The following is a 16,803-nucleotide window of genomic DNA, read 5'->3' on the forward strand; positions in this document are numbered from 1 at the left end:
GTACTTGAAGCTTTTTATTCAGTGCACACCTAAACTTTATTTTGTTTCAATTACCCCCCTGAACTTGCTTATTCATCGAACACGTACACCTTTATGTCCACTCACTACGATCGTGTCCACACGCGCACGACACCTAGATAAATATTTTTGCCACCTAGTTAAATATTTTGCCACCTAGATAAATATTGTCACCTAGATAATACCAACCTTCACAATTCACAAATCAAACTCTCTCTTAGCAGGTGAAAATCCATGTAGGTATTCACCAAAAACTAAATCTTTCAATGAAATTCTCGATATTCTTGGTCGTATGAGACGTTTGATGAACTCAACCAAGTGCTTGACGAAATGTCTAAGAGAGGAAATTTGGTTAATGAAAAAACTTATGGTATTTGATTAAGAGATATGCTGCAGCTCATAGAGTTGAAGATGCAAAAGAGTTTTTCTATAAGAGGAAAAATTTTGATTTGGAACTTGATGGATTGTGTTTCAAGAAGAGGATTCCCGAAGCCCTTGAGAAAAATCTGAAATTTGAAAAGGGAGAAGAGATAAGAATAAAATGAAAAACATAAAAGATTATTTGGATCATTGTTCCAATGTATCTCAGCCTTTCTGCTGGAACCAGCAACTGGGCAGAAGCAAAGGCCATGCTTTTTGGCCTTAAATGGTGCATTGAATAGCTAGAGAATAGAGAGAGAAAAATTCTTAAAATAAGCCAAATATTAAAGAAAAATAGATTTTTTACGTATATTACCGTTGTAACTTTATGATGTGGCAAAAAATCGCTGTCTCACGCGCTTTGTAGAGTTTAATTTCAGTTTCTATGCCAGGTCGACAGAAAAGGTGTACGTGTTCGATGAATAAGCAAGTTCAGGGGGGTAATTGAAACAAAATAAAGTTTAGGTGTACACTGAATAAAAAGCTTCAAGTACAGGGGGGTAATGAATACTTTTGCCAAAAATGAAAATTCACAAGTTATACAAATTATCAAGATCTCTTTAAGTACTATATAATTTTATCAAATGACTAAATTATAGTCCATAAATAAGAATTTAAAATATTTTAAAATATCGTATTGATGAATCCTACTCTCTTTGTCTCTAATTACTTGTCTACTTTTAAATTGATACACCTATTACAAAAATAATAATTGGCAAAATAAGTTTACAATTTACTTATATTAATTTTGAAGTTGATGAATTAAAAACTTAAGATTTTCAAGAAGTGTATTTTTTTCAAAGTGATTAATTGGGGGTATAGTAAGTAAAATTAATTTGTTCTTTCTTGATTTGACAAAACGGACAAGTAATCAGGGACAACTAAAAAAATGGATAAGTTTACGAATTTACTTATGTTAATCATGAAGTGGATGAATTAAAAACTTAAAATTTATAAGAAGTTTACTTTTTTTTCAAAGTAATTAATTGGGGGTATAATAAGTAGGAATAATCTGTTCTTTCTGAATTTGTCAAAATGAACAAATGATCAGGGACAACTTAAAAAAATGAACAAGTAATCAGAAACAACTAAAAAAATAAAACAAATAAGTAGGAACAGAGGGAATGTATCTTTGTGTTTCTTTTTATAAATTAAATATTTGCAGTTGCTAAATATCAAACACACATAATTTTGTAAAAAATCACTAGTTAACAAAACTAGTTACTATTTTTTTAAAATAAATTCTTCATACTCTATACGAACAATCTCGTCAAATTGAGCATGAGTCTTTTGAAAAAATTAAAATGATGAGGCCTTTTTTAACAAAATGTAAATTTATGAGTTAAGTTTTACTATTTTTAAATAACAGAAATCATAATTTGAAATTTTTAATCATATATATAAATTTTTTTAGAGAAGTAAAAATTTAAAATTATGATTCAAAATCACATGTTGCACACTGAAAATCATAACATTAAGAGGTCGTTTGGTAGGAAGTATTAGGAGAAATAGTCCAAGTATTATGTGTGGTATTGTTTAGTACTATGTTTAGTAGATTTTTTAGGTCTATGTATAATCAATCCATGTTATACACTTTACGGGGTCGTTTGGTACAAAGATCAATAATGTAGGGATGTTATACACTCTACGGTGTCGTTTGGTATAAAGATCAATAATGCAAGAATTAGTAATGCAGGGATTGGTAATGAAGGAATATTATTATCAAGTGTTTGGTTCATTGTTTTTTAACTAGTTTTGTGTGTGGTTAAAACTCTACAAAAAAATTATTTTCAATTATATCCTTGAGTTATTATGAAATTTTTCTATTTCACGTAATTGGGTCAAGGTAGATAATTGACGGACAATATTATTTTTTTTATAACATTTTTAACTAACTAGGAGAATAAAAACTTTATTGTCATATTTACTATTTTCTCACTTAAATTCTCTTCATTCACTCATTCTCCATGTTTTTTTTCTTTTTCTTTTTCTTCCCCTCTTTGTAATTTTGGATCAATTTAACTTTTAAGGTTTTTTTTAAAAAAATAATTTTGTGTTCAAACGATTCGCAGAAATTGATGTTGTTGATAGCTCCAACGATGTTAAGTTGAGAGGAAACGAAATACTTGTTGAAGAATAGGATCGATAAGTCTATTTATTTGTTTGGAGCAATGAAAGAAATTTGTTACTTGTGAAAATTTGAAAATTCTTTATAAAGTAATAAAGATTGAATTTGCTCAAAAAATAATGAATCCTCTGGAGAAGATGAAAGGCAACATGAAACAATTTAAAAATGGAGAAAGAATTCGGAGATAAGTAGAAAAGACAAAAAAAAGATTCTTTTTTGTCCAACAATGGTGAATGAGTAAATGGGGAAGAAGATACTCTTAATTAGGTCAAAACTCGATCTTTTCAAGACCTCACGCTCTTATTTTATGTGTATCATACACGCTTTGAATAAAAATGTCACATAGGATGAGTGATCAGAAGAAAGATTTAAAGTTTAAGCGTTTCCATCGCTCCATTTTACTTAATTTTTTAATAGCGAATTCGAATTGTATTACTTCCTCCATTTTCAAAAAGGATGACCTAGTTCGATTTGAAATGGAATTTAAAAAAAGAAAGAAATTTTTAATCTTGTGGTTCTAAATTAAAATCATGTCAAATGTACCAAAATGCCTTTTAATCTTGGTGTTCTTAAATATGCCGCGTAAAAAGTTAAAAGTTAAAATATTACCAAAAAAAGATTATTCTTTTTTAAACGGACGGAGTAACTGGTCCCACAGGAATACAAACCAAGTGGCATTTCCTCATTTTAGAGATATAATACTTCCAATTCTGAACTCTTTCTTATTCACAAAAAAAAGAAAAATATCTGAGTTTTTCTCTCTTGGATCATCTTCAATGGCTGCACTGACTTCAGCTTCATTGACCCGTCTGCCTTTTTCCATATCTAACCGAAGAAATTACAGACGATTACCTATTATACTTGCATCATCTTCATCAGCTATGCCTTCTCACGAACCATCATCATCATCGTCGTCGTCCACAGAAATTGGGAGTATATTATCTTCACCAAAAGCGCCCTTTGTTGATTCCTCCAAACCTCCTCAAAATGGATATATTGCAAGTCCTAACGGAACCCCACTTGTTAAATTTGTTCAGCACACTGAATCAACCATTGAAAGGGTACAAATTTGATTTTCTTCTTCTTTCTTACTACTACTCTTTTTTTTTTATGAGCTTTTAGGCACCTCGAACTAATTTTACGAAATATCTCACAGATAACTCTATCCATAACAACAATGGAATCACCTAATATTTTTTTTATATGCATCGGAATTTGAACCTGAGAGCTCATGATTCTCAACCATTATTATTTGCTACTTATTATTTCGACTATTTGTTTGTTTATTTAATTAGGGGCAGAACTAGTGTGAAGATATGGATTACATCAATTTAGTAACTTTGGTTCAAACACTTCCTGTTAAGAAATCTATTTAATATGTACTACGAGCTATTTAATTTTGAATCCATTTACTTAAACGGAGCTAAAATACTGAATCTACAAGCTTTAAATTGTAGCAACTTTGTTATAGCGTATTTGAACATCACAGCATAATAGCTTAAAACAAGATTAAAGAGTTGTATCTGGCTAAACAATTGGATTCAGAACATTAAGAATATAATATGCTCACGGAAGTGTGATTTAAGCAAAGCGAAAACTATTTAGTGCAGTGGAAGAAGTTCTATCAATTGTTTGATAAAAGGTGAGGTTTCAAGTCCATATTCTCAAAACATAGAATCACTACAAGATGGTATCAAGAATCGACATTTAAGGTTCTAATTTCAGTATCTGTTCAATATGACTATGTTTCACATAACTGTTGATCACTGTTTATCTATATTTAAACAGGCAATATTCGACTTCCGTTTTCTGGCACTCCTTGCTGTTGGAGGTTCGTTAGCTGGCTCTTTGCTCTGCTTCCTCAATGTAATTCCTTTATTCAAGTATCCGTTATTTTTTAAATTTGTAGTATGAAAATCTATAACTATCATCTATTATATGTGGTTAAATTTTATATCTTTGTGTTTCCTGGTGAAATTATGATGCAGGACTTCTGTTTGAGGATGTAATCAAGGCACAGCCTTGGATACATTTGTGCACTTATTGTTCATAGACCACATGTGATCTATAGACCGCAACTGTTGATAATTTCAATATGATTTGTAGATGCATTAGGGTGATTTGGCTATGTTTTATTTTTTGCTTCAAACAACTTCAGGAGTTATCTTTTGATTCAATATATGATAAAAATGGCTTGATGAGAAACAGACTAGTATTAGTTTATTGTAATTCTGTTATCATACATCATGCATTAATAGAAAACACAGTATTTTGGGAGTCAGTTATTCCTAATCCATTACCGAAGTCTTATTGAAGCTCGTTCTCCTGCATTTCATGATATCGTAATCTATCAGATTATCACTAGCTAAAAGCACCAATAATTAAATGATGAAATTACAGATGCAATATACCATTTGTCCTCAATCTGTTTGGAAACTCTATCTAAACTTCTAAAATATCAGTTGATTATCATTCTATAGTTTATGAAGTGCATTTCATTTATCCTCAGTCAATTGTTTATTTAGGTACATTATTGCTTCTAAAAGCCTCTCTCTAGTGTTTTAAGGTGTAAAACATTGATTTAGTCCTCAACTAATGTGCTTCTTACTGTTCCTTCTTCTACATGACATCATCAAGACAGGAAATAATTTACTTTTACCGGTAGTATCAATTGTTTATACAGTTAAGTTCTCTTTGGTAGGGTTGTGTCTACATTGTTGATGCTTACAAGGTTTATTGGACGAGCTGTGTCAAAGGAATTCACACAGGACAAATGGTTCTACGATTGGTTGAAGCTATAGGTGAGTTTTTGAATAATCTTGATTCTTTTTAAGATCATCATGCTTGTCGTCAGAAATTTAAAATAGACAAGCATATCAGTGTAGGGGAGACATCTGAAGGTTGCATTTAAATGTAACTTCATGCATCTATCTTTTGATTGCCTCTTTGAAATTATTTGTGCACCACAGTGTCCTATTCTAACCTGCCTTAGTAGTTCTCCCTAATGTTGAGTCATTTGCTGCTAAATTACTATATTACCTTACTATCACTTTCTAGTGGAAGATTATAAGCAAAATTTATCAGTCGAGAAGAAGCTTAACACTTTATTCTGGTATTTACACCAAAATCTAATATTTATCCAAAATATCACTCAGTCGATGGATAAAAAATCCTTTCCTAATCTTCCTTAAGTGACTTTAACTTTGTTTTATTGTAACTTCCTCTGGTTGTCTTGTAAATTATGCGGGATGTACTTATATCTTGTTTGCAATACTGCTTTGGGAGCCATGGCCTAGTTGTATAGCAGGTTGTGATCGTGAAAGAGTATTCAGTTGTAGCTCGTATTGAAGTTGCAGAAGTTCCAACTAAAATGTCGATTTACAGGGTGATATAGTACCTCATCGCTTACATCTAAATATCTAATATCTTCTTTTTCTATTCTTGAGTTTATTATTCTTGTAATGCAGATGTTTATCTTGCTGGGACTGTGATGTTAATATTTGGGATGGGATTGTATGGACTGTTCATAACTAATGTTTCTCCTGATGTGCATCCAACCGCCGACCGTGCCCTCAAGCAGTCTTCCTTGTTTGGGATGTTTGCTCTGAAGGTAGTACACTCTGGATATTCTTGATTTATGTACCCTATTTCTTTCTCAATTCCGTTTAACCAATTTTAGCGGTTCTTATACTTCCAGTATATATTGTTTCCTTCTTCATAAACTTCAGTTTAATCTTTCCTGTTTAATTACTGGAGAAAAGGATTTGTAGATGGAAAATTTGATGATTCTCTTTCAAAATGAAAAACTACTTATTTAGAGGAGAGTTTTTTAAGCTGGAATCACACTCATGTCACATGATGTAATGTGGTTCACTTTGTAACCTTTATGTATTAAGAAACATGACTTTTAATCCTTGATTGTACAACAAAATATTTTTCTATACTTGGCTTTAGATGGATCTCGGAGTTCCGATTGGAATAGATGGTAATGAACACCTCAGATCATTTTCGTGGCTCTTATGGTAGAGCCAATCGAAACTCTATAAAGTTCACTGTATAATCTAGCCCTTCTAGCAGTCTGCTGGAGATTATGGTATTCACAGAGCTATAATAACTGGTATTAAGGATGTAATCAAACTGCTGAAAGTTGTTGGAATCATAAGAAGCATAGTTACATTCTTTCTTTGATACTTATTCGTTATTACTGTTATGATGCTCTACGTGACCGTTAAAGATTTGACAGTCTAATCTAGTTTGCCAATCCCAGAAATTGGTGTTGTGACATGTAAGGTTATGAATATGAATGCATCTTGCATACATCAACCACTAAACATGTGCAATTGTAGGTATACTGTGTTGTCTGTTAAGTTCTTCTGTTTAAATCGGTTGATGGTGCCATACAGGAGAGGCCAAAATGGATGAAGATCAGTTCTCTGGATGAACTGAAAACCAAAGTGGGACATGTCATTGTCATGATCCTTCTTGTCAAGATGTTCGAGAGGAGTAAGATGGTGACTATAGCCACTGGTACTGATCTATTGAGCTATTCAGTGTGTATTTTCTTGTCTTCTGCCTCCTTGTATATTCTTCATAATCTGCATAAGTCAGACTAACTGTTGATATGTACCAACCTTGTGTGATTGAGTATTAATACTTAATAGCTCTCCCTCTTAAGTAAGCTCAATAGTGTTCACTAAAAGTTAATGTTCCATCAATCCAGTATCTACCTTTCACCATAGACTAAAGAATGAATATATGTAATCAGATATGACATTGAAATTTAGCCGGTGCCAACTTTCACTTCAAGGGGCTGTTAATGGGTTCGACCTTGAAATTTTAATACAAATATCCAGTATATGCGTACAATATGTGATAACACTTCTTTTTTATATGGATTTCCAATTATATATCCTTTTCTTCATCTGACCACACAATTCACAATTTTATAATTGTATGCCTGACCTTGAAGGTTAAGTTAGTGTACCATGAACTTCCATTAGCATTGCCTATTCGTAAGATATATTATACAAAGTAACCAGATCCCCTCACTCGAGTTCTTTGCATTGAGCTCGCTTGGTTCGTCTGTTTCTTTCTTTCTTGGTCAACAACCAAGCACATTTCCAACAAAGTCTCTCTTTCTTCTTTTTTTTTTTTGGGGGGGGGGCAGACAAATAAAATGGAATCTTACTATTTATGAAAAACAATTCATTTCTACTCACCCCCAGCGATCTTCACTTTATGCAAAGTTCCACTTCTTCCGACATTACATAAAAATGAGAAAATGACAAACTTATCAAGAAAAAAATTGACAAACAAACAATGGAAAAAGGGGCCATTTTTTAAATGAATAAATTTTAAAAAATAGGCCATTTTAAAATAAATGCGTCTCTGCCGGGAGTCGAACCCGGGTCTATTGCTTGGAAGGCAATTATCCTAACCGTTGGACTACAAACGCTTGTTGTTTAATAGCATACAACAATACATACCTGAACTTTCGAAAACGGTAAGGGCTCAAATGTTGTTGTGTGGGGATGCAATTCGCCAAAGCTGGGGCAAAAAAGTCATCTGACCCTATCAGATTAGGAATGTGAAGGCTTCTCCTTAGAAAAAAGATCAGGAAAGAAAGAGCTATGCTATTGATCGGCGAACCACTTTTTCTCATTTTGTTTGAAACAGATCAAATAGATAATGAAATGCAAAAAAAAAAAAAAAAATAGGGGAAAGAAGTCAGAAACACAACATATAGGTACTCAGTGCCTTAAAACTTGAGAAATATCATATGATGGAATCATGTATATAGTCCATGTAGGTTAATTAGGTTTTTGCTTTCATAATTAGGAGTTACACTCAATGTCAGAGACGTATTCAGAATTTCGACTAGATGGGTGACGATTATGAAAAGATATATATTAAATATAAATTTGATCGATTTGACTTTTAGTTCTTAATATAAATCATCAAATTTTAAAAAATTTTGGTTCAAATTATATAATACTACTAGTTTTAAATTTTAATATACACATCTGATTTAACTATATAAAAAAATTATAGTGGTAGTTTTTTTTTTTCAATGTAACACTTGAAAATTTATATTTAAGATGAATATAAGATTTAAATTTCTATTTTCACTTAGAGATGTGCAACCAATCATCATTGTATTATTATATGATACTTTGAATATGGGTTCACATATTTATATTTAAATATTTTTTTAAAAAATATAACACTACTATAAATAATCTAGAGGGGGAGCATAGATTCACATGAACCCACACCACCCCTCTGTATTATTTTAACGAATAGATCATATAGTTATTCATTGTTATACGATGTCACACATCAAACATTTTACACTCGGCTAAGTAGATTTTTCATAGTTTTAGTGGGAGTAGAAAGTAGGAGTAATATATATTCCTGAGTAAAAAGTAGGAGTAATATATATTCCTTGTTCTCTTCTTCTTCTTCTTTATTTAGTTAGCTCCAAAAAGAGGAAAAGGTTCTCAGATGATTGATAAACTGTTTGTTTATCTTACATAGTTACTGTAGCAATTCAATATTTCTTGTGAACAATGTACAAAAAGATCTTGTCTTTACAGAATATTTTCATGTTATGTACATTTTAAAGTTGTCTAACATACTACTTTCTCTTAATTTTGACAAGGCAGTGCAATTAATCTGTCTAATCCTTTCTCTTGAAAGCTTAAGCACTCTTCCAATCTCTTCAAAAGATTGAGGAGTATCTCCATTGAGGCCAAAGTGCAATTTCAGAATCTTTGCTTCTCTATCACATAAAACATTCTGGAGAATCTTCTCTAGGTCTTGCTTCATCATTTGTCTTTTCACATTTTCTTCTGGTGTTGTGTCTTCTGGCCCTGATATGATATTCTGCAACAATCAAAATTTGCCCGTAAGGGGCAAGCTTTTCGTGTGTAATTTTAACTCAAGCTTGATCAGCATTAGCTTAATAAGAAGCTATTCTTTGTAGGCAAGGCTAATTCAGTTTCCAGCAGCTTATAAGCGAGAAATTCTCATTAGCGATGCTAATATAAGAAAACAATTGCTGAAACAACAAAGATTTGGGACAAACCTGCAATGACATGTAGCCTTGGGTAGTTACTATTTGATCAATGGAAATTGGTGCTCGGTTCCTCTCGGTAACTAGTCTAACAGTTGAAACATCCATACCAAGAGCTTCTGCAATCTCATCGTAGGAAGGCATTCGTCGAAGCTTCCTACTTAATTCTGTGTTGGCATTGCAAATCTTTGGAACAAGCTCAGATATGCTCCCCTGCATATAACAGACTAACCAATGCATTTCACTTATTACTATCATAATACATGTATCTACTTAACCAGAAAAATTTATGGAGAAGTTGGCCTCATGGGCTTATTGCAGTAAACTAATTTAGCAATCCTTATGATTTTCAGTGCATGATTACGCTGAAAAGTCCATGTAGAAAAAGGCCCTGAGATTTGATGTTCAGCTCTAGACTACAACTGCGAAATTTCATGGCCATTGCACTAGAACCATCAAAAAATTTGACAGTCATCACTATATCACAAAATGCAGAACTTGCACAATGGTGAGTAATGAAGTCCTTATAATGCATTAGCTTACCGGTAATCTAATAACTCTAGACTTGTTTGCTACGGCTCTTGAAATAGCTTGCCTAATCCACCAATAAGCATAAGTAGAAAGCTTATACCCCTTCTTAGGATTGAACTTTTTAGCACCATGAAGTAGACCTATGCTTCCTTCCTGTAATCAGAGCAGTGACAAAGGGGATGCTTACCGTCCAAAGGGAAACAGAATCGCGATGGCGATAAAGCTAGATTACAAGAGATGAAATTAGGGACCTGTATTAGATCTTGTAAGCTTAATCCTTTGCCTTGATATGAAGCTGCAACAGATACAACAAGCCCTCTATAGCATTGAATTATCTTCTTTTGTGATTCTTTCGCATTAATCAAGAGCTTATCCAGTCTTCTTGTGCTCATTCCTGCAGCCTTAGCCAGTTGCTTTGAACTCAGGTCAATTTCACTTGTTTCTTCAACCATCTTTCTCAAAATCTCAATTCTTGCTTCTTCCTAGTACAAGAATTAAAACAAATAAAGTGAAGACAAACAAAATAAACAAGCAAGAAAACAATAACACCATAAAACCATTTATAAATCTGTTCAAGCTAAGAGGTCTTGTATTTCATTAAAACATCTACTCATTTTATTTCAAATTGTATGAATTACTATCTCAATTATCATCACTATACTCTCTAAAACAATGCAAAGAAGACATACTTACTTTCAATATAAATGAGAGTTTTTGAAGTTCTATCTACATACAATGTAGTAAATAATATTTACACAATTATGTCACTTATACGTTAATTACATCTAAAACAGTGACAGAGTCAGAATTTTCACAAAATATGAAGAAGCAAACACACAAAAAAGCCAAAGATAATCCAATATCTATTATATATACATACAAAACAACTTTAATCATAAATAATCGAAAGATTCAAATAAACCCTTTTGACCCTATCTGACTCCGCCCCTGCATCTAATCTCTATGATAAACATTATTGTTAACCTACAAACAAAAGTATATTTACAATCTCAATTGATGAATCCTGGAGTTGTACCTTAAGGTACCAAGAATACTTTGCCTCTTCCTTATGGGTCAAGTAGAAACCTGTTTTTAAGGGTTTCAAATTGAAAATCTTATCCTCTTTCTCCATTTCCAAACATTCTGAATAACAACACCTTCTTCTTTTTCTTCTCTTTTTTCTTCTCAATGCTAACTCAATCTTCTCATCAAACATCTCAACTTTATCGATACTCTCCTCAAAATCGGTATCGAAAACCAACGAACTTCCTTCAATTGTAAAAGCTTTATTAGCTGCTTCGATTGTCAATGCATGAATTGGGTCCAAAAAAGAGCAATTTTTAGGGCAATAGAGAATTGAATAAGCGAAGAAAGGTTTAGTGGATAATTTAGAAGGATAAGGAAAGAGTGAAGCTGGAGAATGGTTTGAACAGGACCATGCAGCCATGGCCATACAAATCTCAACTTAAAAGAGAAATATGTTTTTCTTTTTTCCTTCTCTTCCATTGATGTAGATATATTTTGAGGCTAATAGATATTTTCAAATTTTCTAATTTTTTTTCTCTTTACAAGGTTTGGACAATAATACTCTTTTAGAGTTAGTTTTTGAATGTGAGTTAGGCCTAAGACCTAATTTAATATAACATCATAACAGAGTTTATTGTTAGGTTGTGAAGCCTGATTAATATTTGATGTACTGTCATATATTAATGTTCTCGCGATTCAACCTCCGCGGTGAGGTTGCCAGCGGTTATGGGGGGTGGGAGCCCCCAATCCGAAGGGGGGTTTGGGGCGCTGCCCCGACCCAAATTTTAGGTTGTACTATTTATTCTCTGTAACTAAAAAATACTCTGAATTATTAATATATATATACCCATTGCCGTGGAAGTTTACTCACGGGGTGTTACCACGAAATATTGGTTTCTCTCTTTCTCTCTCTGGATCTCTCATCTCTCTCTTAAAAGTTCTTGTGTTTTTCATTCATCAAGTGTGTGTGAATTCGATCCCAACATCTATTTCATTCGATGTTGGGGCCCCCTAAATCAAAATTGTTTACACACCAGATGTTAAGCATTAGGCGTGATGTGGGGGTTAAAGAATGACAAAAATTCTACATCGTTGGTTAATGAAATGGTGAATTTTATATAAAACTATAGATATCTTTTGAGGTGTGAGTTAGGTATAAAACTTAATTTAACGTCTTTCTTACTAAGGTAAGGTGGTTTAATTTTATTTTTTCTCTCAGTGGGTGCTTTTTTTATAGGTTAATTTTTTAAATTGAAAATTCTAAATTATATATATGGATAGTTCGTAGTAGTAATACTTTTGATTTCCAATTACTCCAGTATAGCCAAGAAAAAAAAATACTTAAAACTGAATTTAATTAAGTTCTGCCGGCCTTATATATATTTTGTACTCCTACATTAATTACCTTATTTTACAGCATATATGACTGTCGCAACAAAATTAGTCGTCTTCTTCGCGATTCTCTCTCTGTTTCGTGTTTGCTCTGCTCAAGCTTTGATAGAATGTCCGTTTAAGTCTCTGTACCAGCGATCTCAGAATTCAATCTCGATGAATCATGTTAACAATAACAATGACACGATGCTTGTAACGGGGCCTCGTGATCCTGACTTCTTTGCTCAACATCAATGGCTCAAAAATCAAGTTACTATCAAACTGCCGAAAGAGAAACGTACCGGTAACAGTGACTACAACAACAGGGATTTCTATGACAAATTCGTTGAAGCAATTGGAACTTACGTTATAGCAAGGCAGGGATTTTACTTCCTAACATTAGTTATTTCAAATTTTGATTCGATTCGATTTTTAATTTTTTAATTGTGAAATATCATACAAGACTAAATTCAATTTAGTTTGATTTTTTCAAGTTCATTGTTTTTAATAAGATTCTTCAAGAATAACTCAAGTACAATAGCTAAGTTCAGAATAAGTAAATTTCAATTTTAAACTAAAGTAATTGAGCTCACGCAATCTTAAAATCGAAACACTAAAAAGTAAATAAATTAATAAAATCAAGTTATATAACTCTTCAAAGTGGCTGATTTATAAATTTCCGTAGAAGTGTCACAGCACCTGCTGATCTCGGAAATAATTTTGTATAGAAGTATAAGAAAGTTAACTGAGTTAACACTATTAATTTTTGGAAGTGAAGCTTTTTCTCTCTCTTATTTCCTTTTTCTTTTGTCATTTTTATTCACCCTTTTCTTTCTTTTCTTTTTTTTTTGGAAAAGGATCAAATATGCCCCTAAACTATTTGAAAAGGTCTAGATATATCCTCCGTTTAAAGTTTGGTTCACTCATGCCCTCGCCGTCCAACTTTTGGTCCAAATATGCCCTTATGGGCGTTAGTTGTCATGTTGGACATATCTAATTCATTTTTCATTTCTTTAAATGACACATAAAATTGTCATGTCATTTTGACTTTACCACATAATATTTATATGAAAATGGAAAGATATTCGGACTCATAAACACCTAATCTGACCCATAAATCAACTCCTTTTAAATTCACTATCCGACCCATTTTAAACAATTTTGTTTAATTTTTATTATTGCGGTAAATCCCGAAAATTAGTAATTGATTAATAAAAAATAGAAAAAATATGAAAAAAATATAAAATTAACGCCAAAAATTCACAAATAAATATAGTAATCTTAAATCTAACATTTCAATTTTATTTTATTTTTTATTTTTCGATAAATTTCAAAAATGAGTAATTAATTAATAAAAATTATGAAAAGTATGGAAAAAAATATAAATTAACGCCAAAAGTTCACAAATAAATATAGTAACATTTCAATCTACAATTTTTTTAAATTTTTATATTTTTCGGCAAATCACAAAAATGAGTAATTTTTTAATAAAAAGGGAAAAATATGAAAACAAAATAAAAAATATACGTCAAAATTCAAAAATAAATATAGTAAACTTAAATTCAATAATTTCAACAATTTTTTTTATTTTATATTTTTTTCATATTTTCCTATTTTTTATTTCTGAATTTTTTGCGTAATTTTTATATTTTTTCATATTTTTTGTTAATAAACTCATTTTTGGGATTTGTCGAAAAAATTAAAAATTAAAAAAATGTTGAAATTGTTGAATTTAAGGTTACGGTATTTATTTTTTAATTTTTGGCGTTAATTTTATATTTTTTTCATACTTTTTATTAATCAATTACTCATTTCGGGATTTATCGAAAAAAATAAAAAAAAATAAAAAAGTGTCTAAATTGAATTTTAAGGTTACTATAGTTATTTATGAATTTTTGGCGTTAATTTTATACTTTTTTCATATTTTCCTATTTTTTAATTAATCAATTACTCATTTTCAGAATTTATTGAAAAAATAAAAATTAAACAAAATTGTTGAAAATTAGCCGGATAATTTATTTAAAAGGGGGTTGATTTATGGGTCGGATTAGGTGCTTATGAGTCCGAATATCTTTCCATTTTCATATAAATATTATGTGGTAAAGCCAAAATGACATGACAATTCCATGTGTCATTTAAAGAAATGAAAAATGAGTTGGATATGTCCAACATGGCAACTAACGTCCATAAGGGCATATTTGGACCAAAAGTTGGATGGCGAGGGTATCAGTGTACCAAACTTTAAACGGAGGGTATATCTAGACCTTTTTGAATAGTTTAGGGGCATATTTAACCCTTTTCCCTTTTTTCCCCCTCTTTTTTATTAATGTGTGAAGGTTCTTTTTTTTTTTTCCTTCCATTCATTTTTATTTATTTGTTAGTATTTTTTATTAATTCTAATTGACTCTTATTCATCATAATTAATTCTTAAGTTTCTTTACTCCTTCTTTCACTAATGATTAATCTTTGGATATGAATATCACATGTTTATTTTTTTTATCAATTAATGAGTATTGAGTTATGAATGTGACATAAATATTATTTTAAGAATATATTTAAATAGTAGTTTTTAAAAAAATATAAGTTTTTAAAAATAGTGAATATTATTATTAGAGTTTTTTAATTTGAAGGTTCTTTCGATCTTCACCAACGTTCTTGGTAAATAGGATGACTAGATTGAACTAAAATTTATATTCTCTTTGTTATATTTTGCAACAACACATAAAGTCAATATATTAAGTTAACACTATTAGATAGTTTATAAAAACTTAAATTCTAGTATGAAAAATCTTTTTTTCCTCAAAGTTTCAGCATATAAAGCCACTAATTCCTAAAAAGAAATAAACATTGAATTACTTATTTAATATCTAAAAAAAATATCACTAACATGCATGTTTAATTGATTTGTTTATAAAAATCAAAATAGATAAATAACTCGATTATATCCTAAAATTAAAGCAACCGACCAACTTTACTTGAACATTGTGGCACCCATGATCTCCAAATCCTAGATTCGCCTCTGCCTCTTCACTGTCTATATAACTAGGTATATATCCATGTTTTTATTTATTCTCCTTTTAAAAAAGGATGACCTTGTTTGACTTGGAACAAAATTTTAATTTTTTTTTTAATCTTACGCTTCTGAATTAAAATTATATTAAATGTACCAAAATGTCGTTTAATCTTGTAGTGAGGGAGTAATTGATTGTAGAGTAATTGCATATAGTAGTACTAACAAATATCGAAAGAAAAAAAATCAAACCAGGAAAAAAGAGAAAAAAATAACTAAAATGAGATTCATTAATAGGTATATTTTACCTAATTATGATTTATAGCTATTGTTTTCGAGCTATATCTATCACTTTAATTTGTTATATTTGTTTGCTCGAATTCGATGTATATGCCGCTCAAATTCATGCATTTCTTCGCTCAATTTCACTATCGTTGCATTTGTTCGTTCAATTTTACTATATTTGTTTATCAATTTCGATATATCTGTTTGCTCAATTCATATGGTATAATTGAATTTGTTAGATGTATGCCTGTATCATCACCAAAATACCACTCAAATCATAATCATAACTTGAGCTTGACGAATTTTATTTAAAGCATTGTAATCATTTAAAATTTATTAAATGTAAATTTATAAAATGATTCGAATTATATTGAATTCATAAATATATTAATCCAAATAAATATTATGGATTGATATAATTGAGTTAAATATTTAAGTCCAATAAATATGGATTTAATTAAAGTCTAAATTAATTGATTTGGGCTACATTGGATGAACTCAATTTGTTAAACCCAATCCTATCTCATTCTAGAGCCCATCTTGGCGTCACGTTTGCAGATGATGTGGCATGCCAAGTCAAATAAGAAAACCAATAGAATCATGACATGTGTCAAAGATGACAGGCACGCTCTATAAAGCTCAAATGCCATGTCACTTAAATCTGATTGGCTGAACGGAATCTTATTCCAATCGCAACTCCTCTATTCTAAAACTATAAATAGAGATCCTCATAATTCAGAAAAGAGAGAGAAAATTCTAAACAAGAAGCTAGAGAAACTCCATGGTACAAACGCCATTTAATTCTCTACAAAGCTACAAGTTTAAGAATTTAAGCATTCAAGTTCAAGAACGATCAAGATCAAGACCACCGAATTCAAGAACAAGCTCGAAGCCCTTGAATTCAAATAAAAGTCAAGATCAAGATAAAGTTCAAGTTCA

General features: G+C 31.0%; 2 protein-coding genes and 1 non-coding gene across 4 annotated transcripts; 1 reads left to right on the forward strand and 2 right to left on the reverse strand.

Moving 5' to 3' along the window:
• The first annotated feature begins 3,280 nt into the window (after positions 1-3,280).
• LOC107008351 lies at positions 3,281-7,281 on the forward strand. The gene is made up of 5 exons (XM_015207350.2): positions 3,281-3,627; positions 4,355-4,432; positions 5,268-5,367; positions 6,034-6,176; positions 6,970-7,281. The coding sequence occupies exons 1-5, from the start codon at positions 3,343-3,345 to the stop codon at positions 7,177-7,179; spliced, it is 816 nt and encodes a 271-aa protein (XP_015062836.1). The 5' UTR covers positions 3,281-3,342; the 3' UTR covers positions 7,180-7,281.
• A 668-nt stretch (positions 7,282-7,949) lies between these two features.
• Positions 7,950-8,021, reverse strand: TRNAG-UCC. The gene has a single exon. It is a non-coding gene; the product is annotated as a tRNA-Gly (tRNA).
• A 1,042-nt stretch (positions 8,022-9,063) lies between these two features.
• LOC107008528 (RNA polymerase sigma factor sigD, chloroplastic) lies at positions 9,064-11,678 on the reverse strand. 2 transcript variants are annotated; one of them, XM_015207609.2, is made up of 5 exons: positions 11,209-11,677; positions 10,424-10,654; positions 10,185-10,325; positions 9,654-9,854; positions 9,064-9,451 (listed from the first exon to the last, which is right to left on the reverse strand). In XM_015207609.2, the coding sequence occupies exons 1-5, from the start codon at positions 11,623-11,625 to the stop codon at positions 9,170-9,172; spliced, it is 1,272 nt and encodes a 423-aa protein (XP_015063095.1). In that variant the 5' UTR covers positions 11,626-11,677; the 3' UTR covers positions 9,064-9,169. The 2 variants fall into 2 exon arrangements, with proteins under 2 accessions (XP_015063095.1, XP_027771045.1); XM_027915244.1 differs by having other exon boundaries at positions 9,435-9,576; positions 11,209-11,678.
• Positions 11,679-16,803: the final 5,125 nt, after the last annotated feature.

This window comes from Solanum pennellii, chromosome 1, assembly GCF_001406875.1.
Source record: "Solanum pennellii chromosome 1, SPENNV200".
In the NCBI taxonomy this organism is placed as follows: domain Eukaryota; kingdom Viridiplantae; phylum Streptophyta; class Magnoliopsida; order Solanales; family Solanaceae; genus Solanum; species Solanum pennellii.

Excerpts from the sequence above, each read along its gene's own strand:
- LOC107008351 (XM_015207350.2), top strand. The coding sequence starts at position 3,343 with ATGGCTGCACTGACTTCAGCTTCATTGACCCGTCTGCCTTTTTCCATA. Across the intron at positions 3,628-4,354 it reads CTGAATCAACCATTGAAAGG|GCAATATTCGACTTCCGTTT; the intron begins GTACAAATTTGA and ends ATATTTAAACAG. Across the intron at positions 5,368-6,033 it reads ACGATTGGTTGAAGCTATAG|ATGTTTATCTTGCTGGGACT; the intron begins GTGAGTTTTTGA and ends CTTGTAATGCAG.
- LOC107008528 (XM_015207609.2), bottom strand. The coding sequence starts at position 11,625 with ATGGCCATGGCTGCATGGTCCTGTTCAAACCATTCTCCAGCTTCACTC. Across the intron at positions 10,326-10,423 it reads GCTTACAAGATCTAATACAG|GAAGGAAGCATAGGTCTACT; the intron begins GTCCCTAATTTC and ends CTCTGATTACAG. Across the intron at positions 9,452-9,653 it reads AAGGCTACATGTCATTGCAG|AATATCATATCAGGGCCAGA; the intron begins GTTTGTCCCAAA and ends TGATTGTTGCAG.